We start from the raw sequence: 27166 nt of genomic DNA, 5'->3' as shown, positions 1-27166 counted from the left end.
ACAAGCTTGATTTTGCTGTGGAGGGAGCCGAAAGCTCCCAGTGATTTTAAGGCAAACCATCAAGAAATCTCTCAGCTCCAACATCGCTGTTCTCTGTGTCACGGCTTCTCACGAGTGTGCTATTTATTCATCATGTCCGTGATGTTAATGTTTTAGGAAAATATTCTAAATTCTGTAAAAGCTCCTAAATTCTGTAAAAGCTCGTCACAAACACTTCCATCCTCTTCCTCCCCTTCCGCTGAATCACATGCACTTATTAAAGCTAAAATAAACTCACGCCGAAAAATCGAAATCTAAAATTAAATATTTAATTAGAACTCTGATTTGCTTTAAAGATAGGTGGCATTGTACAGGCTATAGTCCACTCTCTTTATAATTTTTTTTTTGACAAAAAAAGATACTGTTCATTTTAACAGGCCACTTTAATATTAATACATGTGTAATAGGATTGGAACTGAAAATCAGCTAGAGATGGTCCATTGTACATTATTGGGAAAATTACAGTTTTGTATTGTAAAAACATTTATTTTTTAACAATTTACCTACATTAATCAAAAAATTACAGCATATTTAATAATTTTACAAATTCTTCATAAAAAATATATCTCTGTACAAAAAGGTCTTTTGCACCTACTTCATGTCAGCAGCATGTGGTGGGATGGCTAGACGGTGGGGGGGTGATGATGGGTTTTCCTGATCATATGCCAGCGTTCTCTTTCCCCTTTTTATAATAGCTTTTTTTGTTGTTGTTTACAAAATATTTTACAGAAGAAAAAAATTATTGCAGCTAGCCTGAAGAAAGGCAAGACGTGTGAAACAAGCAGCAGTTTTAAACAGCTTCGAAGCACATAACCTGTGTTAGCATGGGGGCGTGCCCTCGCATGTGTTCTGGTTGCTTCCGGAAAGAGTCTTCTAGCCCGAACTCTGAAAGCGCCTTTGCCAGCTGCCTGGACAAGGCCCTCCAACCCCTCGATCGCGGGAGACCTGAATAGATACTGCACACACCTAGGAAGAAACTAGGCAGAATTCTTACAGGAGAATTTCATGGAGTTTTGTTTTTTTTCAATAACATGCTCTAGACTGGCAACCGAAGGATACTCACAAAGGAAAATGATATCTAATCTGATATGTGGTTTCCTGCATGTGTGTATGTCCTGTCATTTCAGGATTTCGTAACATCATTGACCAGCAAGCAGGTCAGGGATGTGGGAAGAGAGACATTAATTCAGACTCTGAAGTCAGCATTTTGCACCCAGTTTGAATGACTCAAACTTAGATATGTACAATATATTTATATCTATGTATGTATGTATATATATACACCTAATATATATAGTAACCCTGTTCTCCCCTCCACATGACGATCCTCAGACTTCCTCACGTTTTCTCTTTGTTTCTGTTCAGGGTCTGCGTTAGGAGCCTGGCTCTGGCTGACCCCATCTGTCTAAAGAGACGGAGTGATGGAAGGGCTCCAGGGTGCAAAACAAATCTCCAGTAATGTTGTCCAGGGTGGCCAGAGAAAAGCATGCAGAGATTTCAGCCTAATAAAATAGAATTCAAAAGGCGAGGCAGTAACCGCAAGAGGTCACTTATGCCCTCCTAACAGCACGTGGCCCTTCGAACGAGCCTCAGCATAGTGGGGGCCGAGCAGAAAAGATCTGCTGAAAAATTCACATCAAAACGCACGACTTGAAAGAACGAGTTATTATCCTGACAGTTTTTTTTCTTTCATTTTTCACTTCTGAAGTCTTGCATTTAAATATGCAATAGACAAACAAATATATGGGTCTTAAAGCTAGGTGTGAATACTTTCATGACAGTGAAGTGGATGGCCAATTAACACCTCTGACGTCTCTATTGATGTCCCCTGGAATGTGAGGTCGGGGAAATTTTCAATATCTGCAATATGTACTTAAAAACCAAATCATAAAATAAGCATTGTCCTTTCAAATACTTTTATCAAACAGTTGTAAATAAAAATAAACACGATCTTTACTTTGAGTTTGTTACACACACATTCTCATCGCCACAACTTCTAGTTCACACTTGATTTTATGCACATGGAGATCACACCTATTTTATTTATACCGCAATTCATAAATTTACCTATAATGAATTTTGACCTTGAAAACTCATCAAAATTTTCTTTCCGTCTGGAACTATAAAGCATAAAACAAACACAAACTAATATATAAAATAAACCATCAGGAAATAAGAGTGTGTGTAATTTTTCTTTGCCTCCAAAGAAACACTTGGTATTTTGATCCTGAACACTTCCTGCTGAGTTCCGGGTGCCGCTGTGGTATGCTGTCTTTCAATGTACTATCAGAGTGATGACACAGCAAAAGAAAAAACATAATACAAAGGGAAGGCTGTATTGTGAGCTAAAACCCACAAGTTCATGAGCTATCTAAAATAAATTACTATTCACATTTTTACATGGCAAATAGAAATCACTGCAAACCCCCTGCTAGTAAGGAGTATAATATTGACAATAATAGAATGATGACAGTACTAAAATAAGACAAATGTGGGAAATAAAAAGGCCTCTTTTTTTCTCCTTGGATATCTTCAGTGAATTCAACACGTACATGTAGCTAAAAGAAGCAATAATAAAATAAATCTCTTGAATGCGGTATTTTCCTTTTAAAACCTGTGCCATATCTGGGGATTTTTTTTTTCTTTTTCTAACACGCCAACTAAATGGATGGTGGAATGTTTAGCTTGACAATGTGAGAGGATGCTTATATACAATGGATAGTGTGTATAAACCCTGTGTAAATAGTTTGTTTATCAGAATCTTAGTCATTCATAACACACTAGTGCAAAAAATTGTGCATCAAAAATTCTGCAATAGAACAGCTGACTAGGAAATTTGCAAATGGCCCTAGGAATGGACTCCAAGGTGAGCTGTGAGTTCCTCAAAGCTTGTCAGGTCTCAGGAAGTACAGAGGGAAGCATTTGTAGGTGTGTGCATCTACCAGAAAGGTGTCTTCTTCAAGAGAGCTTTTTTCTTTTTTTTCAGAGTATTCGTATCCATGGGGGTTAAAAAAACCAAACACATGTTGTGGTGCTACCATTTGTCACCGCGCCCAAAGGATGTATCCATGTGCCCAGAGGACTGCGTTGAAAGGCATTCCAGCCACACAGAAACAGGAAAGTCGGAGGCATTAAGTACGACGTGTTGGCCTGACCTGGCAGTCTTCCTTAAGGGTGCCTTCATTTCAAGCAGCTGCAGCCGGGCACTTAGAATCCACTTTCAGAATGAAGCTAGGGTTGGAGTTCGATCCTCAGAAGACTCTGGCACGTTAGACTGGAATTCCTGCTGCGTGTATGCCGGTTGATGTGAAAGGTTGCTGCAGCAAAGCCAAGAGTAGGGGAGAGTGATATATGGCACCAAGGGTTCCTGCTTGTCCGTCAGAGGTATGGCTATGAATCAGTCCGTCGGGCACTGAAGGCTATACCACTGTGCACACTGTGTTCAGGGTTGTGTCAAACCTCACAGCCTTTGCTTCTGTGGGTTTTAAGTTTGTATCATACATGGGGTTTTCAAATGAAGCTTGTCCATTGCTGTTTTCATGCCCGGCATAGCCATTGTATTGAACTTTTGGTCTTGTTCTGAAAGGAAAAGAGGGAGCAAACAGTGAGGACCCTGACTTCAAGAAGGGAGACCTCACAGCTGGGACTCTGCACGTGAAAGGACGCCTCCGTCAGCAGGCAACAACACAGATGTGATGGCCTACAACCCAGGGAGCCATGCACATCCTCACGAATTTGTAATTCATTTCTTTACATTGCTGGTTGGGATTATAAAGAAGGTTTAGAGAACTGAAGCCGTTCCCAAAACCAAAGAATTATCTGATTTCTACTAACAGTCCCAGCAAAATTGAAAGGTCACCAGTGCTAGAATGAGATAGAGTCTGGTTTTGAGGTCTATCACTTATGAGCTATATGACCTTGAGTAAGTCACCAATCATCACGTAGAGGAAGAATTTTTAACCAAGACGCTTACCCTTCAGGACGGCCATGACTAAACTAAAATACAAACATAAACTTGAGTTTACTGCTGTAACTAACACTCACCAAATGCTGGTATTTCTGTAACATAATTTTGTGTCTACTGAGTAAGTTATAGGAAAGACACTATATACATTATTGAGCTATTGTTCACATTTTCTGGTTAAAAGAAAACTCATATATATTATGTAAGATTAGAGAATGAAAAGATTTTTAGATATATAATACTTAAAGTTATCGAGTCTGCCCCCAGCTATTTTCAGAAGAAATTATACAAGAAAAATATATAATTTTTCTGTTAAAAACAGAACTTTAATGTAAATTACACTAGCAAAAACATCACTTGATATTGGATGTAAAGAAACTTCTGTTTCAGTGATTTCCTAGTGGATTTTCTTAAGTTATAATATGTTCATTAAGAAACAGAGAACTAAAAAGTGTGTGAATCTTAGAAAAGTAGGTTTCTGTCAGCAGAAAAGCAGTTTGCAAATGACCTAGGGGCTGGTGAGGTCTTTGACATTGAACTTGAAAATGCTCCAGTAGCAAAGGTTAGTAAACAAATTCAGCCAAATGTTAATGAAGCTTAGACCTGGCTAAAACGTTCATTTAATCTCCCAGGTCACGAGTCACCATGATTCCTTCATTGCCAGGGAAACACTACAGTGGTGGACCAGACTTTGGGGCTGCTGAGATGGAAATCATGTTGACGTCCTGAGTCAGGAACCCTGGCTCTGATCAAGAAAACAACTCCAAGCACACAAGTAAGGGGAGAAACTCAGAAATGAGCGGAAACAAGGTTTTATCTGGAGAAGTAAAGCGCCAACTCCTTAAGGAATTTTGATATCTGTAGAGGGTAGGGAGCCCGTGGGGAGAAAGCTACCCGCTTGGTGGGTTCCCAGGCAGGTGGCAAGACCTCAGAAGAAGCACCTGGGCAATGGGGCATGCGTTCCTTCCTCCTGCAAAAATCCCACAGCCCTCACATAACACAGAAGCAGGGAACTGCAAGACTCTACAGATTTAGAAGTCATGGTGGCTTAAGAACTGTTCTTCTGGTAGCCATCAGACCAGAGAGCCTCCTTCCAGTCTCCAGACACAGGGCAGCCTCTTGGATGAGGAGCCACGTTGAGAAGACAGACACTCACACTGAGGTTAAATTTCCCAGCAGCCCACAGGAGTGGAAATGCAAAGTAGGTGTCAGATTCATATAAAAAATACACTTATTTGCTCCCTCCTGTCTGGCTTTCTAATCTGAGATCTATTCCCTGCCTTACCTTCACTGACGCATCTCATACTGAATGTTTCTGGGGAAGCTTCTAAGGTTTATAGACTATCGCTGTGGAGTATGTTGAATATTCTCCCAATGCCATGTGGTCTTAAAATTAAGACATAATCAGAAGTAATGTTTAATTGATGTATAAGTATATACAATGGTGTGGGCTTATCTTTTTAAAGGACAAGAGAGATGCTGAAAATAGCTTTCTCTGAGACTTGTATAAAGGTCTGCATCCCTGGGAGGGGCATCGAGGAAAACTCGGTGAGCATCGAGGAAAACTCGGTGACGTGTGGGGATGCTGTCCATCTCAGGCACGTGGGGCGGCCAGAGGGAACCACAGCAGGTTACCAGAGGTGTCCCCACTGACAGGCAACATGTCAAAAGGTGGGGAAAGCGATCTTTAATGAACTACATCTTTCCCTTGGGATTAACGTGGAAGCCAAAAAAAAGCAAAAGTGAATTTGCAGGAATTATAAAAAGTTCCTACTGTATGGATATTATATATCCTAGAGAAATGTGTGAAAGATATATTTTTAATTTATATTAAAAGAGGAACTTGTATTATAAGAAGAGAAGCATTTGTAATGATGGCATTTTACAGGATAAGGCAGTGGGATATATTTCCACATTTGCTAAATTTTCAACTAGCTCCAAGTAGAAATTTAAGGATAAGGTTTACCAGACTTGTGCACATAGGATATTTTTTTCTTCAAAATAAAAATAATAATACTTAATTAATACAGCTGTGCCAATCTTTAGTTTTGTAAACACCATTTGAGATTCTTGTCACTGGGTTATCTTTTTAAAGTAAGAACATTACCAACCACAGGAAAGCGAGAACACACCTGTGAACAGCTAATACAATATAATTTTGAAGTAAGATTATTACTATTTTATATTTTTAAAAAAGTATAAGAATGCATTTTTAAAGCTATTCTATGTCATAAAAAAAAAAAACCAACATCCTCAGACCAGTTTTTTTTAACCAGAAGTAAGTAGAAATGTCTGTATTATATAAATAAACATTGGACACATTTAATATATCTTAATCTTATTTCAGGGGATCATAATTTTTTTATTGTTATTTTTAGGGAAATCTGCTATTCTCAACAGTGTTTTCGGGCAGTTTGGCATATGCCAAATTCCTCCAGGTAATGTATTATTCCATATAGACACAAAATGAAGAATGATTTATATTTCTTCCAAAATATATTTTTGATTTCTTCTTTTTGGCATCCATCTCAACCCCAAGGAAAGGGTCAATTTCCTTAAAGTTTTTTTTCTCCAAGTTTTGACATTTTCCAGTTAGTAGGGATATACAAATTCATATATATCCAGGACATTTTTTTTCAAGAGACAGACCATTAGTATTGCTTAGTACACAGTATGAACTCAATTTGTATTTGTTGAAGGAAGGAATAAATGAACAATTTATAAATCGTAGATTCATGGAGTTGAAAGAGGAGATCATTCTGTTCAATCTTCTGCTGGAAAGGGGAAAGGCCACCTCAATGCTCCTGATGGTTGGTCCTAGAGCTCGAAGGTAGGAACAAAATCCTTTAATGCATCTTTCAGTGGAACAAAAAAAGTAGCATGTTTTGTCTTAATCTACTTACTTATTCTCCTAAAGTTTATTACTCAGAGATGTCTCACTGAAAAAGTATGGCAAATAAAGAAAACAAAACAAAACTTTGTCGTATGAGCATTCTTACCCTAGGAGAGAATAGTGCATAGCGGTATAAAATATATGTGCCTGTGAGTGGGAGAGCATGCACAGTCAGCAAACCAATAGTTTACCATAACAATGTTTGCAAATAAATGACGTTGCACAGTACCTGTGTTTGTAGAGGTAAAATGCAAACCCTGATAAAATTAGAGCAAAGAATGGAACCAGAATGGCAGCCGCGACAGACCCGCTGCTAGTGCCGTGGGAATGATTTGAAGAATCTTGACCAGAGCTTAAGGGATCTGGAAAAGAAGAAGAATGTTTAATTTGCAGTTGCTGCACTTATGCTTAAACAAAGGTAAAGTTATGATAAATTTTATAAATGAATATAAATTATACAAGAAGCAGAGGAAGTTGTAATTCCAGAGAGAACTAACTGATAGTCTTTTCAAAAGATTTTACTTACTGACATTGAATGATACCATGAAGGGGCCTCATGTTTCCAGCGTAAGAAAGGCAAAGGGCACTCTACATTCTGACTTTTGCTTATAGTTATAGATATTTGCATTTGCGTAAAAATTAACTGAAAGTATCTATATGGCTTTATCTACATACAGAGATGGGTAGTATTTGCTGTTTTCTCCTGTCCTAAGGAGCAGAATCAGCAAAACATGTCACCGAAATTGCATAAATATCCCAGATCTCTATATAAATGGCATTATATTCTCCATATGTGAATATATTAGTATAATCTACCTTTATTTGAGGTAGATTCCAAAATTCCTTACACAGTTTAGAAATACTCAAAAGAAGAAAGCACCTAAGTGCTATAATGAAAGTTTCTATAAGGACACAAAAGAATGGTAAAACGTGATTTCTGTTCCTTAGAAAGGAAGATTGATCTAAACATCTAACACTGCAAAGACTATATAATCATTAGCTCTTTAATTCATATCTACAGTGGCAAACATATGCAGGACATTGAAAGAGATGCAAACATACAGAAGCTTGTTCTTGAAGAGTTTACTTATGAAATACGATTTAGAAATGTATTTGGCTTAATTGCATGGATTCACTCAATGCACAGGACGTCGCAGCTACTTAGAACAGTGTCTGGCACCTAGCAGAAGTTCATGAGGACCTATATTTCCTGGAATATAAGTTCTATCATGCCAGGCTAGTTTTTCGGCTGGTTCTCCTCTTGAAGTCCCAGTGCCTACAATAGAGCCTAGAAGACAATATGTGCTCGATATCTATTTTTGAAATGAAAAAATCGTGCTGTCTTTGTAGGATTTCAGCATCCACTGGTTTCCCTTAAGTTACGATACCTCATTCTCCAGGTTTCCATAATTCTGTGAGTCTTTTGGCCTCATTCTAACACTTTTGTATTCTGCTTAAATTAAATTCTGCAAACAGAACTTTTGGACATAATAGACATTAGACTTCTAATCAATAAAATCCTGGAAAATCCACATGCCACAAGAGACGTCACATCCTAACACAGAGCAACATGAAAGAAAGTCTTTGTGAATTATACAACCAACCTTACTCTGAAATCATTATGCTTTCAGGAGCTCCTAGTTAATTTCATTTATTTACCCTTATTTTAATGATTTAAAGGATAATACATGCACATGATATTAATTAAAATGGCATACAAAGATATGAAAATAAATAATATAAAGGACAATGGAAATAAAGGTTTACTTCCTCTTTGTGGTTGTCGGGTTTTTGGGGTTTTTTTTTTTGAGTGTCCTTCCAGCAATATACTATATATATATTTGTTTCTTTTATTACTTTTCTAAAACATGCAAATACTGTGTACATTTTTTGTATTTGGCTTTTTAAACTTAAAACTATATGTTTTTGAGGTTCTTCCATCAGAAGATATGAATCAGATTTAAATTTTTTAGGTATATAGAATTCTTTTAGTTTTGTTTTCTTTTGGTTTCTTTTGGTTTGGTTTGGTTTTTCTGAGGAAGATTAGCCCTGAGCTAACATCTGCTGTCAATCCTCCTCTTTTTGCTGAGGAAGACTGGCCCTGAGCTAACATCTGTGCCCATCTTCCTCTGCTTTATATGTGGGACGCCTACCACAGCATGGCTCACCAAGCAGTGCCATGTCCGCACCTGGGATCTGAACCGGCGAACCCCAGGCCACCAAAACAGAACATGCAAACTTAACCACTGCACCACCAGGTCGGCCCCTATGGAATTCTTTTAATTGGATATGTCAGAATTTATTTAGCCAGTCTTCTTTTGAAGAAGTTTTAGGCCATTCTAGTCTTTTTTCTAAAATGCTGCAATGAAACTCTTTTTCTACAGCTATACATCAGTAGGAGCCTAAATACACAGGATGATTTCTCACAAGTAGAATCATTGCCTAACAGAATCTATAACTTTTAGTATTATATAGTTGTATAACATCTACTTATATTATTTAGTTTATTATAATAATTATATTATATCATAAATATTATTTATAACATTTAGTTGTGCAATATCTAACTGCCACCTCCTGGCCCCCCATTTCCCACCTCCCCTCCCATTCTGCCTCCTCTTCATATTATCATGACTGCCACTGCTGCTCCTCAGATACATCGAAGACTGTATGTAGCAGTTTTCTCATATCTTTACTTAAGAATGAGGATGAGGACCTTTGCACATGTTACAAGGTAGGCCATTCAATTTCTTCAAAGAGCGTTATTGAAAGAAATTCACATGCTATAGAATTTACCCATTTAAAGCATACATACAATTCAAGGGTTTTCAGATGTTCACATGGTGTTGCCATCATCACCATAATCTAAGGTGAGAAGGTTGTTGTCTCCCCTACAATAAACCCAGTATCCCTTAGCAGTCAGTCCCCATCCTCCGCTCCCCCAACCTCCTCCTCTGGGCAACCACTAATCTACTTTGTGTCTACATAGATTTACCTGTTTTGGACATTTCATATCAATAAAATCATAAGTATGTGTTTTTTTGTGAATGGCTTCTCTTACTTAGCATAGTGTTTTCAAGATAACATTCCATTGTATGGATGTACATTTTGTTTATCCATTCGTTAGTTGATGGACATTTGGGTTGTTTCCACATTTAGGCTATTAGGAATAACACTGCTAGAAGCATTCGTGTACAAATTTCTATGTGAATATAAGTTTTCAGTCCTGTTGGCTATACACATAGGAGTTCAATTGCTGGATCTTATGGTAACTCTATGTTTAACTATTTGATGAACAGCCAGACTGTCTTTCACAGGAGCTGTGTCATTTTCACATTCCATCAGCCGAGTATGAGAGTTCCAATTTCTCCACATCTTTGCCACCACTTGTCGTCTTCACAACCATAGCTTTCCTAGTAGATGTGCAGTGGTGTCTCTTGTGGTTTTGATTTGCATTTCACTAATGACTAATGATGTTGAGCATTATTACATGTGCTTATTGATCATTTGTATATCTCTGGAGAAGTATCTATTCAAATCCTTTGCCAATTTTTTAGTTAGGTTATTTGTCTCTGTATTATTGAGCCATACGAGCCCTTTATATATTCTGGACACGAGTCCCTTATCAGGTACATGACTTGCATATATTTTCTCCTATTCTGTTTCTGTATGTATGGGGGAAATTTTAATTTTAATTAAAAATTTGTAAAGTTTTATTTTTATTTTATTGAAAATTTTGACTTCAATTTTAATGGGGAAACCAATTCATTGTTCAGTTTCTTACACAAGTTTCTACATTAGAGTTGTCTTTCAGACTGACTTGGTTTAGTAGCCATTTAATGATAATCACTTTTTTTCCAGTTTATCTGTTGACAAAATACAATTTAGCCATAACTCTCAAATGAATGGTTGTTATTAAAGCATTACTTAAACATAGACTTTTCCAATTAGTTCAATGGGAGACTTGCTTGTGATTCAAATTGTTTTGTGAGGCAAATTGTTTTCCCTGACAGTGAGCTCATCATCACATGGGAATAAAGATTACTGGTTAAGGCAAGGTGTTATTTTGCTACATTAAAAAGAAATGGGGTAATGCAGAGGGAATTTGCAACAGCAAAGTGATCGTTCAGGTCAGGTGCACTGGATGAGTAAACTCAGACATCCACAGAGGATCTGGACAGCTCACTGGGGTGTCCTTAAATGAAATTACTAGAGCGTGTGCCACAGGGAGAAAGGAGGACAAATAACTGCAGGGTTTGGCTTAGAGCAAGAGAAAACTTGAACCATCATTAGTGTTGGTCTAATGCATTTATTCTACTTCATTACCTCAAAATACTATAACCCAATTTAAAATATCATCTCAGCCATTGCTGACATTATAATTTGAAGCTCTTCTATTTAAAACTACTGAGTTTGGGATGGTGGAATTAGAATATTTTATGACTAATTATCCTTTTGATTAAGTTCTTTTGTTTTAACTTTGATACGATACAGGTTGGCATACATTTCTTGTGGAATCCCTCAGTATTTTGATAAAAGTCTCATGAAATGAGTTTATCCGTGATAATCATCTCAAAATATTACACTCTTGTGCCTCTGGAAGGCAGCCGTGGTGTTGAAGCCTATATGACAATATTCTTCTTTATAAAATTAATACATTAATAGAATTCTACAAGTAAGGTACAAAGTGGTTTAGACTATTCAGGAGAAATTCGGTGCTAATCTCATTACAAAAATGCATTTTCTCCTCTGTGTTGGTAGCAACAACTATAGTAATGACTTCTGTGTGAAAAGAGCTTAGCATGCAGAAGGCTAATGCTTACATTGTCTCTTAATCTTCCTGACAACCAGAACTGACTTCTCTCCTGAGTTTTCAGAGGAAGAAACAGGCTCAAGAGCATTGTCACTCATCCTAGATTACAACACTGACAAGTGCATAAGGTAAGATTCAAATCTAGTGTTTTTTCACATATATTTTCCTGTTCTAACTACTAAGGTAAAAATCAAGTCATGGAGAAAGACATAAATAAGGAAGAAGGGCCTGTCTGCCTGTCTGTCTGTCTACAGGAAACTTTTTTTTGTCATATCTAAGTCATGAACATCTTTCCACGTCAATATATAGTCCTCATTCCCTTAACGAAGAAACTGAATGACACTCTTTTCTATTTAATGTAACACATTGCATAAAATTATTTAAGCAATTCCTTTGTGATAGATGTGTAAGATATACAGGTTATTTCTACTGTCAACTATTAAAGCCTGGCCTGCTTTAAACACACCTGAAGATGCAAAGAACACTTTTCACACTTGTCTGATTAAAAATTCTAGAGATAGAATTGGTGGATGAAAAAGTATTGCCAAATTGTACATATCTATTCATATATCCACCAAAATTCAACACCTGAATGCCTATTTCTACTGCCCACTCAGAATCATTTTTTTAAAACTTTGCCATTCTGATAACTAAAAATGATCTTTGTGGCCATAATATACGTTTTTGAAGTTGAAGACCTTTTCATGGTTTGTTGGCCAATTCTAATTACTCTTACTTAATGATTTTCTTAGGATAATGTAGTTTGTTTCTTTTTTAACTGAGTTTTGCCTTTGCTTTTTTCTCCCTTATTTTTAATATGTCTTTATATAGTAAGAATACTAATTTCATGTCTGGCATATTTATTGCACTTTTTCCAGCTTTGTTTATTTTGTTGTTCAGAGGAATTTTTTTCCCATTCATCTGTAAATATGTTAGTCTCTCCAATATGTTTGTTCATGTTTCTTTCAGAGTCCTGACCTTTTCATTACTTCTCAGCATAATCATTTGAATGCCAAACGGATATTTGCTTAAAAAAATAACCTAAGTGCAGTTTACCTTGCCTTTCAAGCTTGAATTTTCCGAAGTCTTTTCCATGTATATCACCTTGGAAAGTAAATCCTCCTCTTTCAAGTCCTGACGATACCTAACATGCACAAAAAGGAAGGTAAATGCATACAAAGGATTAATAGTAATCTGTTCTTTTATTATAGTATAATTTTATTTCTTATATTTAAATATTATGGGCTAAATAGTTTATTTTTGTCTTTCCTTTCAGTGACACATTTATGGTTAAAGATTGGAAAATACAAAGGTGAACCTGAACAAACATAAATTCTCACAATCTCATTTTGATCTTGAAACAGGCAGTACATTTTACAATGTCTTCATAGGTTCGCTATCATTTGCCAAGGGGGATAAATATATGCATTAATACATAACCTACATTATGTAAGACTCACTTTGTGTCATGACTATTGGCCGGTGCACTTCATGTAAGGCTGTACATCGTTAAGTCAGATAATGAATGAGAATCCAAACAAATGGTTAACTTGCAAAGAAGGATATGAAGGAGGGCATCTTGAGTCTCTCTGCTTACCTGGGAATGACTATTTTTGAAATTTTTGATGGCTTTGGAAAGATTCGGCCCCACCCTTAGGGTGGAAAGTCGTGTTAACAAGCACAGAACATGGATCTGCGTTCTTGTTTTGTCTCTGCCGTTTACAACCCATGTGCCCTTGGCCAATTTATTTCTCCTTTCAGAGATGAGGTTTCTTCACTATGAAATGAAGCAGTAAAATGGCCAAGCTGTTGTGAAGAGGGACGGCTGAGTTTTCCAGGGGCAGACGCAACACAGCTCCTCTCAGAAAGAAACCTCCTCTGCTGCTCCTGCCTCAGTGCAGACAGCAAGGACGAGAAAATCTGTGCTTTGTGACAACCCTCACAAAGTACTTACATAACCATCCAGTCCCCAGTTGTCGTTTTCAAACTTGCTGACAAAAATATCTACGGGACCTTTAATCTGAAAAGCTTTCAGCAGTAAGTGGGCCTCCTCCTTCTTGTAAACACCTGCACAAAGATGGAAGTCGATTATTCTCACGTTGCAGGAATTCACAAGAGTTAATAATTCAGGCATTCAATCCATTTGATTTGGAATATGGTACAGAGATGATAATATCATAGGTAACAGAAATTATTTTTATTTTTAAATTTCAGCCTCGGCACTTCTTTTTTCCTTAAAATCACTTCCTCTTAAAGTCCTCATCAATTTTGAATGAGTATAATCCACTTCACTAAATTCAACATCTTTATCCCACGGAAATGATGAAAGGAATACGCATTCAATTATATTAATTTTTAAAATCTAGCATTTCTTATTCCTATTTTAGTCACTTCTGAGAAGTATGTAGAAAAAGGAGACCATAACCCTAACCCTAAATATAGCTCCTTATAAAGATGAATTGCACCCGTTAATTTGAAACGAATAGCACAGCGAACGAAGCATGTTGGACGTATTGTGTGGCCATCATATCTTGGGAACGAAGTGGTTACACAGTCCTGCCTTGCAGGATTGCTTCATAATGATGCCTGGAGTGGTTAGGATGGGGCACAGACAGGAAATATGCCTGCAGCTACCGCTAGCTCCCTACACAAAGGATATAATAAATGAATAAACAAACAAATATCAAAATATTAAACCATTAGTGATGAACCCTAATGTCTCCTGTGCAGAGAAGACAGGCTCAGAGAGTGCAGCAGTCAATTCCCACTCACTCAGATTAGAGATGTGGAGCTCTAATATCCCAGGACTCGTCTGCATGGCCGAGCGCACAGAACGGAAGGAACCCATTGTTCAAGTCAACTGACAAGAAGGACCCCTGAAGGCTTTAGTTTGGGCTGATGCCCATTTCCTCCATCAGCAGCTCTGTGTTTTGGGCAATGGGTTTAACCCCTAAAACTCTGAACTTCAGTTTTACGAGTGACAAGTAGAGATCATAAAATATATCTTTATGGGATATTTTTTATGCTGATTAAATAACAGCATCCAGCAGAATCTGTGCCCTAGCTGGCACTCCACAATGTTAGCGTCCCTTCCTCCTTGGGGAATCAGAATTCACATGCCAAGAAGTCTCCATATGTCCACCGAGACTCAGCTGGAACGACACTTGATCCAAACACTTTCCCATCTAGACCAGAGACTTCCCAACACTGATCTACGGACATCAGCCGCATCAAAATCATACTGGAGCGTTTTCTTTGGGGAAAAAAAATAGATCATCCAATGCAGTTGGGTGAGACTGGGGAATTTGAATATTTAAAAAGTTCCTCTGCTTATTCTGATCCATGACCAGATGGCAGCACTTGGTCTAAACCATTTACACACTCACAGGTTCAAGATGCAGAGCGACGTGTGGGCCCCCAGACCATGAATTCCTAAGTATGTACTTGTTAAAAATCTATGAGCATGGATGATTCTGCTTCTCCTAAATCCAGGCTGTGTGTACTATTTTCAGATGTTTTCTCACAAAGAAGTAGGAAAGTGGATGTGAGGAATGGCAGAAAAGCTTGACCCGTTATCATAGTTTCTAAAGATCAAGCATGTGGCAGTCTAGCGACTGCGGAGAAAGTGGGTGCCATCTGGGGGCCTCTGGGTGTTCAGAAGCAGGCTGGCCTTGCGGATGACTTAGGGAGAGTCTCAAGCCTTTAGGAGTTGGTCTATAGAAAAATACCTTGTTGTCAGAAGTGAGTTTTCTTTTTTATCATTTATTAGTTTTTTTGTCTCCATAAAACACATTGGTCATTCAGCATTTAAATATCTGACTTCATTAGAAACCATTTTAACACCTTTTCTCCTTCCTGCCATAAAAATACAGTAGGTAGGGGCCAGCCCAGTGGCGCAGCCGTTAAGTGCGTATGTTCTGTTTCTTGGCGGCCCGGGGTCCACCGTTCGGATCCCCGGTGCAGACAGGGCACTTCTTAGCAAAAGCCATGCTGTGGTAGGCATCCCACATATAAAGTAGAGGAAGATGGCCATGGGTGTTAGCTCAGGGCCACTCTTCCTCAGAAAAAAGAGGAGGATTAGCAGTAGTTAGCTCAAGGCTAATCTTCCTCAAAAAAAAAAGAAAAAAGAGAAAAATACGGCAGGTAACTTGCCTTAAAAAACAAACCCCAGCTATGAACAAGCATCCTGGTTTCCTCTCATTAACACGTACCTCAGTTTACAGCATTCTGTAAGTCAGTAAGACAGCAGGCTGAAGACTGAGGGCCACATGATCTTCCCCTTAAAAGTGCTAATAGCTATGGAATCTGCTCTCTCTACCTCTCCTCTCCATATCCTAACACATGTACAAAGTGAGGGCCGCCTGATGGCCAAGTGGTTAAGTTCGTGTGCTCCAATTCAGCAGCCCACGGGTTCGCCAGTTTGGATCCTGGGCACGGATCTAGCACCGCTCATCAAGCCATACTGAGGTGGCATCCCACATGCCACAACTAGAAAGACCCACAACTAAAATACACAACTGTGTACTGGGAGGCTTTGGAGAGAAGGGAAAAAAATAGAGGAAGATGGGCATGGATGTTAGCTCAGGGCAAATCTTCCTCAGCAAAAAGAGGAGGTTTGGTGGTAGATGTTAGCTCAGGGCTAATCTTCCCCCCCCTAAAAAATAATAATATATGTAAAAAGATAAATAAAAATTTTTAAAAAGACACTACATTTAATCATGAAGGGATTCAGTGTCTTACTGAGTGTGGGCTCAAGATTCTGTTTGCTGAAATTCTGATGCTGAGTTCAAATTCTACCTCTTCCATGTTCCCTTAGGAAGGCTACTCTTGGGTGTGTCTGTCGGTCTGTCTCTCTCCTTTCTCTCTCTTTTTAATAGATAAAAATGTGTTCAATAAGAATACTTACATCATAGGATTGATGTAAGGATAAAAAAGTGATATATGTGTAGTACTGAGTGTCTGGCATAGAAATCAGAACTGTTGTTAGTCTGTTAATTCTGGAACGAGAAAAGAACTCGAAAGGAGCAATGAGTTAAAAAACCAGATATTGAAAGAATGAAGTTTGGAGACGTGCATATCTGGATATAAATCTTACATCTTTGACTTAATATGGGCATAATTTTGAGCAAATTCATTCACTTTTCTGTACGAGTTTTGTAATCTTTAAAATGGGCAAGTAATACCAAGCTGCCATGGATATTGAGATGATCCAGCAAGATGTAGTTTATGCAAAGCCAACGTAATATTAATAAGTACTTAATAAACGTTGGCTCCCTCCTCTGTGATAACATATACGCATTTAGTAAAACTTCCAGGGCCCACCTGTCAATCTCAGCTCCACCTGAGAGGTCTCGGTGAAGGTCGCGTTCACCTGGCTGCTTGTCGCGTTGAACCAGTCCACGGTGAGAGTTGCTGGTTGCCTTTTCCCTAAATATTCATAATATCCCTTCCACACTGAACTGATGAAAAAGACATCTGAAGGAACTGTAGGGGGAAAAACAGATGAATGTTAGCATACGCAGAAAAATTCAATGTAGGTATTTTAAAACAGAGAGGGTGTAATACTGCTCAGTGAGACATCACAAATAATGACAATGAAGACAAAGATGATCAATTCCAGTGTCCCCTTCTAGCATGTGTAAACATCAATGAAACGAGGAGGGAGATTATTGTAAGATGCAAATATACATTTGTTACTTTGTTGGAGAAATACTTTAGATGACAAAGCATACCTGTTTTAACAGACCTACCAAGGCCAGAGGGTATGGGGAATTGGTACTACTAATATTGGGTTAGATTTGATTGTGCTTAATGAGAAATATAGTAAACTGATCCAGGAAATCACTACTGATATTTCATTTAATATCCAAGTCTACTATTTTTTTTTCCTTAGGAAGATTAGCCATGAGCTAACATCTGTTGCTAATCTTCCTCTTTTTTTTTTTGCTTGAGCAATATTAGCCCTGAGCTAACATCTGTGCCAATCTTCCTCCACTTTTTATGTCAGTCGCCGCCACAGCATAGCTGATGAGTGCTGTAGGTCCTTGCCTGGAATCTGAACTTGAGAACCCAGCCTCCTGAAGTAGAGTGCATTGAACTTAACCACTATGCCACAGGGCCAGCCCACAAGTCTACTCTTCAAAAGACTTGGAAGGCTCAGAAGAACTGATACAGATCATCTGTCAGGAAACTCCTGCCCTCAAAAAGCTTGCATTTCAATGCGCCACTTTGACTAGACACACCCAGCGTATGAAGACCAAGGTGTTTTATTTCTTGAGGTCTTTATTTTGTAAGTAGAGCCAATGCATGCTCTTCTACTCTACTTTAATCTCCTTGGAAAAACTATTCCAGTATGGGCAAGAAAGTTGGATTCAATGATGTCAAATATCATACACATATGCATGCCATATATATGACATTATATATCCATCTATCTTTTATTTAAATTTAGAAATAAAAGGCATAAAGTCTTTTTAAAACATTAAAATTCATCTGGCACAGGAATACTTAGATTATTAAGGTATCCTCTCTTGTTTTCACTGGTTGTAAAAAAATTAAACTTATTTTTCACATTTCTGCTAATAAACATGTATAATACCCTGCCATTTTCACAATATTAATATAAAATGTTATAGGATAACTGATGTAAATCTACATCAATGATTCCACTAAGTTTCTCTTTGCCTTTTGCCTCCTGAGGTGCCTAAATGTTTAAGTGGACAAGATCCACTGTAAGTAGAATTGGTGGGAACATATTGCTTGACTTGCTGGGTACAAATAAAGATGCATTTTTCTCTACAGATATTTTTTAGCAAATCCAGTTATAACAACAGATGATGAGGGCATGGATATTGTGTCTGGGTTCATGCTTCTCTTTTCAGTCCAATTGGCTGTTTTCCTGTCTTTCTAGACAGGCTACACCTACAAAATACATCCTAGCAACACAAGAGTTAAAGAACAGAATGTAATCACTTCCTATAGCTTTGAATGGACCCAACTTCGTAATAACAATCATTTTAAAAATTAAATAAGTTTAGGGGCTGGCTCGGTGGTGTAGTGGTTAAGTTTGCATGCTCCACTGTGGCGGCCTGGGTTTCACGGGTACAGATCCTAGGCGCGGACCTACACATCACTCACCAAGTGATACTGTGGTGGAGGTCCATATACAAAAAATAGAGGAGGATTGGCACAGATGTTAGCTCAGCGACAATCTTCCTCACACACACAAAAATTAAACAAGTTTAAAACCCAGATAAGACAGACATCTAACACATTTGCTTATTGATAACCGACATGAAATCCTTCTACCAGTCCATCAGCAGCATCACAGAGGCCCAGTTTTAATTCATAAGCTCAAAATGAATTTATTTTCCTGACTAAAATTAATGGCTTTTAAAATAATATTGACTGTTTCCCCTAATTAGAATTTACACACTCAGCTGAGCTGTTAATGCACTTGATCAAGCCATTTACTTAAGCTACTCTTGTTGGCATGTCGGAGTAAAGGGGCACGCCTGACTGGGTCCAGTAAGGCATGACCAGTGTCTTAGAAGTGGCTTGTTTGTATGTGCATCTGACCATCAGTGCTGCTGTAAGATGCTCTTTTCGAGTCCTTGTCATTTGACTTGCTGCTGGTAGTTTGCAATGTAACGGAACAAAAGTCGAGGTGTGTTAGAATGTGCCACCCTGATAAAGAACCGCGTTTAATTATCACTTCCCTTCAGAGAGAATGAGATAACGTTACTTCAAAAAAAAAGTGTGCAGCTATTTTAACATCTGGAACAAAAAGTAAGCAAACAAAAACAGAGCAAGCACACCACCACCACAACAACAGATTGCGTTTCCTTCCATTGAAGAAAATGTTGCCTGGATAAAGAGTATCGATTTCTGTATTTAATTTGTAAATAGCATTGAAATAGAGTAGTCTAGAAAGACTTCTTTTTAAAAAAGGGAGTTTTTATGCTTCACGGTCTACACTGGAGAAATTCCTTTAATCACATGGGACCTTTTGCCTCATATAAGAATTAAATGTGTCACACAGCAGTGGGCCTCAACAGTAGCATTACTGGACTCTTTCCACATTTGATTCTGGAGAAGAGCTTTATGTCTAAGAAGCCAGTGGTTAAAACTCAAATAAGGCAAACACTAGGAAAGTGGCCTTATATATTTACGAAGGAAAAAAAGCTTGACTTAAAATATAATTTGGGGACACACTGTATTATTTAACTATTCAATGAATTTATAACACGGATAGAATACACCAGAAGATTTGGGGTGATGAACACCTTCCTTCAGAACCAGCACTGCAATCTTTCTGATTTGCTATGTCATGCACTTAGCAAGGTACCATGTAGAACAAAAAGCAATAATTAACCTTTTAAGAGGCAGAGGAAGCCTGAATTATGAAAATACTTGGGAAAAAAATGGAGCTCTCCATTTGAACTGCTCAAATTAAGAGTTCATGCTGTCATAACACCTCATTTATTTTAGCTTCCTCATTTAAAAGAAAGAATTGCAACCCTCTTTATAAGGCTCTCCATTATATCACATTCTTTTATCAATGTTTTATATCCATTTCTGCCTGCACAATGCCTAAGGCACCTTTCAATGAGACAGTGAGTGATGATGCCAAAGGTTTTCCTTTGAAGTAAAGTGTTGTTATTCCATTCACAAACCACTGCTAGGAAAGAAATAGAAATCTGCATAGGCTTGGTGTTTTAAATAATTGAAACATTAATTTGCTTATGGACTAATGGAATCAGAAATTTATGTGTTAAAATTTGTTTCACTGTACACAGTATTGTGGGGAACAAGTCACTTCATTTGACTTAAATCTGTAACTGTTCTGGTATACAAACCTGGAGTTTTAGTAACTGTTTCATTAACTTCTCTCACTCCTTTACCTACAAGTAAAAAGACAAATTATCATTTTCAAAAACAGTTATTTTTGAATAAGTTTGAAAAAATGTCAAATTGAAGCAATTTTCCTTCCTCCAGATTTCTTGAATGTATAAAATATAAATCTCTTATACCTATCCATTGTAAACCCATATATTCACAGCAGAATAGCCATTGTGTTTGTGGGAAAATTGAGTTTAATGGTGAACATCAAGGCAGAGCTAACGTGTGCTACAACAGAGAGCCTTGCAAAGGAGGGTGGTTTATACCCAGGGTCTGACTCCTGTTTGGGACACGCTGCCCCCAACTGGAAGGTAATATACAGAATAACTAAGATGTCATAACCTCTCTCAATTTTCTACGTCTCCACCCAAATCAAGGAACCTACAAGTTCATACTGAATAATAGCAAATTATTTCCCTTGAAGAATGTTTAATTTGGTCTATCAAATTAGATTTAACTCATAACCTCTTAGTTTTTGTAGTTTGTATCAAACTACCATCTTTTAAAGTTTGCATTCTTCTATTTCTGACAGACAAGGGCAAGGAAAACATACGTATCTTAAGAATCCCTAACTTGAGAACTATGAATAGACTCCAGGAAACTAGACCCAAAGTCAAGGTTTCATCACACTTCCTAATTCTTGTTTATGCTGTTCAGCACTCACGTATATAGTCCGTGTTTGGCGGGAATCTGAAAGGTTAGCTATCATCAAATCCGACCCAGAGTTATGACTCTCATTTGTAAACACACAAATTTGTGAGTAATTAATGCATCAGTTCCACATTAATTGTTTGTGTAATTTCAAAAAGTAGAACCAATTTCAAGAATACATAAACATATATTCCACCACCAAACAGCTTGTGGTCTTAAAAAGAACAAAGTTTAATTTATAGATTCACCAACACTTAGTGTTATTGGCCCGTTGACATTTTAAAAAATACATTTTCCAAAAACATATTGTGTGCTACTTTCCTTTTAACTCATAATATGTTTCTTCAACCAAGTAGCTTTTCTTTTTGGGTTAAAATGAGACTAACAAATAATAAAATCTATATATCTATTCAGCGTGTGCCTCCACTGTATCAGACACATTACACACGTTCACACACACACGGCTCACACACATTAAGCACAGATTTGGTCGGGCTGACTGACATCACTTCGTGAGGGTATTTACTTGTGTATCTTAAGCCTGGGCGCTAGCCTGGTGGGGAGTTGGTGCTGGTCTGTGCTCTGCAGGAATGTGTTTGCACCTCCTCCTCAGTGACTTACTTTTACAGACAGGTGATTTCCCTGTCCACTTCATATCTGCTTTACACGTCCTGTGCTCAGACCCGCCCGCGAGGAAGAATCCCGGATGGCAGGTGTACACTAAGGTGTAACCGAAGGTAGGAAGATCAATGGCTCTCACGTCCGCGTGGGCTGGCGTTTCTGGCTGTCTGCAGGCGTGCGCTGAAACAGTATTGATTCCATTAGGAAACACTGAAACTTTGTTCATGACAGAGTTAGCATATGTATCTAAAGAAAGGCAGCCCAAATTTGGAAATGGCTATAAAGTTAGTTTACAATTTAAAATTGTGAATACAGTGGCTTTAAATATCACCAGTATTCCAGTCTGTACAACTTACAACATAACGGACGTGTGGCATTTGCCAGCTCCCTCTGCCTCCCTCTCCTCCTCCTCCTCCTCCTCCTTCCTCTCTTTACCCCACTCATCCATATACACGTGTACCGCTCTCTCACTACATACGTGTCTGTGTGTGTGTAACTAATTATGTATAGAAATTTAGGATAGAAATCACAGCTTTGAAATAAACAGATCACTACTGATAGACTATTAAGGTAAATAAAGTGCTAAATCTCCTTAAAGGAGCAGTCTTATAAACTAAACACATACAGATTGACACATATTTAGAAATATGTATTGATTTTCATCTGGTGGCAATTAGCAAATTTACTGTTCATTTAAATGAATAATTAATTTTGGTAAAAATCTGACGTGTGTTTAGAAACAATTGAAATAGTACAGATTCTTTTTCCTTTAAAAATATAATTTAGGAGTAAATACGATTATAACATTTAGATCTCAAATGACTTTTCATTCTTTATAAAGTTCACATATATGTCTTAAGTAAAGGACTTGGCAGATTATTATAAAATAAGTTTTCAGTATTAAAATTGTGAATGCAATTGTTTTAAATATTGTAATATTTTGTACTTCAGCAAACTTTCAACACAATGAAGATCTGATATTAGCAAGTTCCACACACACACAATATATATTTATTATAATATATTATATGTAATATATTTATATGTGTATATATTATATACATATATGCGTGTGCATGTGTCTGTACATAATACCCACATATATAATTTGAATAGAGATGACAACTTTAAAATAAATACACATCTGATAATACTGATAAATAAATGTACAAAAATCACATCTTATGTACTATTAAAATAATTTTTTATAACATTGTACTATTTTATGTTTAACATAAGAGTGAGATACTATATTTTACTAAATTGATAGAGGATGAAAAAGTGACTTACTAATCATTCATACAACATTTCTAATTTTCATGATTAAGTCACAAAATTAAAATTTGATCCTAAGTAATCATTTTAATGATCAATTCACATAGACTTCAAAAATAACATTTTAAATATTTCTATTTACACTCTGACGTGTCATGCAGCCCAGTGTATCGCCTCTTCAGTAACTTGATGGAAACAGAGTAGAATAATAATAGCATGCACCAGTCAGTCTTGTCTCTGTGAATGGTATCTCCAATGTTACTCACTCACCTTTGTTTTCCAGCAGTTCCTCAGACTTTGGTGTGCCTCAGCACCACCCGGGGCCTGGTTAATGGCAGGCTGCTGCCCTCCTCTTCACTCTCCCACCGCCCTCCGACCCCCAGAGCTCCTGATTCAGAGTGAGGCTCTGGGTCTAGGGCGGGGCTAGAGAATTCATGTTACCGCCAGACTCCCAAGTGATGCTGATGCTTAAAGGGGATTTAGGGGATTAAAAACCATCAAACAGACAAAAATAAAACAGCCCTTCATTATTTCCCTTGCAGGTAAACCCTATCCAGACGTTGGAGAACGAATAGCGGATTTCTGAGCGTGGAGGAAAATCAACTTACGTATGCATTCGGTCTGTATGCCGCTCCATGTCAAATTTGCAAGGCAAGTTCGAGTCGTGGAACCCTGGATGTGGTAACCTTTTCTGCATTTGAAAAACACCATGCTTCCCACCTAGAGAGGAAAGCCAGCATTAGCTTCAGAGGAGAAACAGACATGATCGGTAGAGACTCGTCAGGCTGGAAGGCATGTGCCCGGGCAAGAGTAGACCAGTAATGTCTCACTTTTCTGTCAAGCCCTTGTCTGAATCGACATGTCCCTTTAAACTGCCTGTTAAGACGGTATACACAGTTCAGGTTGCTCAATGCCTGTCAGATCTTAGATTTGGTGAACGCTGATCATTTAAGAGGCAGTTTATTTGGGTATGGAAAGGATGCCTTTTCTCTTCCTCTTTCATCTTAGCTTTGCCTCTCTTTGGTTTGTAATAATTATGTTTTTTCCTCTTCCATTTTTTTGCCACTACTCTCATCTTAAGCAATTGGTATTTATGAGTAAATAAATCTGTTAACACTTTTGGGAATTGTCTGCTTCCTGCTCGATCACAGAATCCTTCAAAACTCAATCTGTCCTTCGGGGGCTTCAAACATATGAACTATTTATTGCTACCTGAGTGTCTGAAACATCTTCCCACCAGCCCTTCACCAACCTAATCCTCACCTAATTCTCTATGCTTTGCTATATTTGACTTCCTCTGCACATTCTTTCCTGATCTTCCAAGAATGCATCAGATGCCCATGTGTCACTTACTACAATGTACTAGAAGTACCTGTATATTTATCTATTTTCCTAATTTAACTGCAGGTGCCTTGGAGCGGGGATTCCCAGTGGTCAGTAAACATGTTTTTAGAGACTGAGATAACGGTTGTGTACTGAGGGCACCATCTCCCACGATCACGTATATCCGGAACATGAGACCTGGGGATGGCGGAACAGAAGAGGGAAAGGACTCAGCTCAAAGACAGCTGCTCCAGGCCTGGCAGGCAGCTCTGTGCACCTCATAGTCCCACTTGAGACCACGTGGTTGGCTAAGGCTTTACTTATGAAGCACGTAAATGTCCAAGTCAGAGTCCGCCCTGATGCCTGCTCTGAGAACTTAAACCAGCTACTTAATTCCTCCACATGTGTTTCCTCCTCTGGGTCAGTCCCTATCTCCCTCACTGGGATTTTGGGAAGAACAACTATGAGCAAAACATGTGGCAATAGTTGCTACATCGACTAGTGATGCAGAACGTCAGAAAAGAATAGCTGCTGCTTAGCTCTGGCACCTAAAAGTAGAAGCAGGAATTTATAAAGAAAAAATTCAAATTTCTCCAAACTTCAAATGAATAACTACTTTGAGGTTCAAAGACGGGAAAGGGTTAACCCGTCACCTGGGTTTCCACCTATTGTAAACTAACCTGGAGTGTATAGATTTATGGGACATGGCTGCCTGGAGAATGGGACCTAGTCACTTAAACCGTGTAATTAACATAGTGTGACAAAGAGATGTTCCAAACTGGAATGGCTCACTCTGCATGAGTTTCAGCCTACAGTGCAAAAGAAAGCAAACAAAAATCTAACCTACTACATTCAAGATTCAATGTTTCCTGATGAAGGAGGAAAAAGAAAACCAGTTTGGGGAGATTCCTCTGATGGTCTCAGTCATCTCTTTAAAAGATGGCATCTGTTTCTTTAAATTATTAGTAATCTTGCTTTTGGGAAAAATCTATTATTCATGGGAGTGAGGGATTTATCCATGCCTTTTAGTTTCTTAAGATAAATCAGAGGAATATGTTGCTGAAAACAATCAACATAAATGTTTACGTAGCATAGGTTATATGTGGGCAAATTAAAAATTGCTGAAAACAAAGGTGATCAAAACTTTGATTTCTCATAGTGAGTTAGTGAGAGCAACACCCACATAGAATATTTTCCCGTATTCCTATATATTTGGCTCTATATATCCATGCCCCAGAAGGATTTACCTGAGGCTTAAAGTCATATTTGAGACCTGATAGGAAATGCATTAGATTTAACCTACTGGGTACCCATGAGAACTTCCTTTTCAAGTGTAAGAATGCTATCAGGAAGTAGCCAATGTGTGTCAGAGCCAAGAAAATGAGAATATTTAGGTTTCAGAAGAGATAGGGGAAAGCGGCTGAAGAAAAAGACTATTCTAAATTAATGGGATCCCTAATTTGAATGGAGTAGACGTATTTAACTTTGGCTTTCAAAGTCATATAATCAGAGCCCTAAAGTCACTTGATCACTTAAGATGGTTGAAACATTTTATTTCAGGATCCATTAGTTTTCGTTTTTAGGTATTCTGCCAGTATTACTTGACTGTTAATGTACTTTTTATTTAAAAATCCAAATGAACTTTCAAAAGTGATATGGAGTATGCTAATAATCATTCACCTAGTTAGAAGAGATCATATGGAGAAGAGCTGTCATGAAGTAGGCTTAGCCTAAGGGTGGTGGATGCATTTTCTTCTGTGTTTGTCTCTAGAATTTAGTATTATTCGCCCATTACATCAGGTCACTAAACAGGGTCTTTTTTATATGTAGCTATTCAGTGACAAGTCAGTTTGGTTTGAGACCTGCCATGTCAGTTCAGCAGACAAAAAATACAAAATTGTGTGTGCTTTCAAGTATAAACTAATATAGCAATTACTACTGTGCATAGTAAGATACACACAGTTATCTCGATTTTGACAGTTAAAATATCATACAGAAATCCTCTCTGAATGAATTTTATTTGGGCAAATATAACATAAATCAGATATGGTCCATAAAATTATACACATAAGTTTAAGTATCAGTTGCATTTTATAATTACAGAAAAACATAGTAAAATAAAAATGGAATACCTCATATCCTCTTGAGCTATTTTGTATTCCGAAGTGTGGAGTACCAGGGTCTGGGCAGGCGTTATGGGCAGGATCTGAAATTCACAATTAAAAAAAAAAAAAAACCCGAGAATGGCAGATATGGTTATTAAAGGAATTCCAACATTTTTACTAAAAGGTCTTACAAAATTGAGAAAATTATGTTTTGACAAATGTGGAAGATGTTTTACATGAAAGCTAAAAATTGAATTGCTATTTTCATCTTCTTTTCAGACACCTTCAGTCGATATTAATCTTTAGTGCTTTATCAGACTCTACATTGCTCTGTGTGTTATTTTCTGTATCAGAATTAGCTCGTTCTTTTCCATTCTCTGGTTTAATTTCTCTCTACTGACATACTATATTGGTTGGTTAATAATATACTGTTTTCAATAATTCTCTCTTTTGATCCTTTGTTTTTTAACTATTCAATTAATGGCCATCTCTTTTGGTCAACCAAAATTTATTCCAAATTTCTTGAATTAATTTTCCTCAAGATTTCAAAATGAGATATATGTTTAATGCTTCCAGATTGA

At 37.7% G+C, this 27166-nt stretch overlaps 1 protein-coding gene across 2 annotated transcripts in view; it reads right to left on the bottom strand.

Annotated features, from left to right (window-relative positions):
* Positions 1 to 288: 288 nt before the first annotated feature.
* Positions 289 to 27166, bottom strand: part of CSMD1 (CUB and Sushi multiple domains 1) — a 1835848-nt gene continuing 1808970 nt past the window's right edge. The window contains exons 63-71 of one of the 2 annotated variants that reach the window (XM_044760557.2): positions 26613 to 26686; positions 23766 to 23877; positions 21883 to 22062; positions 20568 to 20612; positions 17032 to 17193; positions 13664 to 13776; positions 12766 to 12853; positions 7126 to 7258; positions 289 to 3618 (exon numbers count right to left, since the gene is read on the bottom strand). In XM_044760557.2, the coding sequence (XP_044616492.1) occupies positions 3459 to 3618; positions 7126 to 7258; positions 12766 to 12853; positions 13664 to 13776; positions 17032 to 17193; positions 20568 to 20612; positions 21883 to 22062; positions 23766 to 23877; positions 26613 to 26686 (1067 nt within the window). In that variant the 3' untranslated portion in view covers positions 289 to 3458. The remainder of the gene's footprint in view (positions 3619 to 7125; positions 7259 to 12765; positions 12854 to 13663; positions 13777 to 17031; positions 17194 to 20567; positions 20613 to 21882; positions 22063 to 23765; positions 23878 to 26612; positions 26687 to 27166) is intronic. The other variant, XM_070499942.1, reaches the window with a different exon arrangement.

Source organism: Equus asinus, chromosome 27, assembly GCF_041296235.1.
Source record: "Equus asinus isolate D_3611 breed Donkey chromosome 27, EquAss-T2T_v2, whole genome shotgun sequence".
NCBI classification, from domain to species: domain Eukaryota; kingdom Metazoa; phylum Chordata; class Mammalia; order Perissodactyla; family Equidae; genus Equus; species Equus asinus.
Note: the sequence above shows the minus strand (reverse complement) of the source record. Positions and strands in the feature narration are given on the sequence as shown.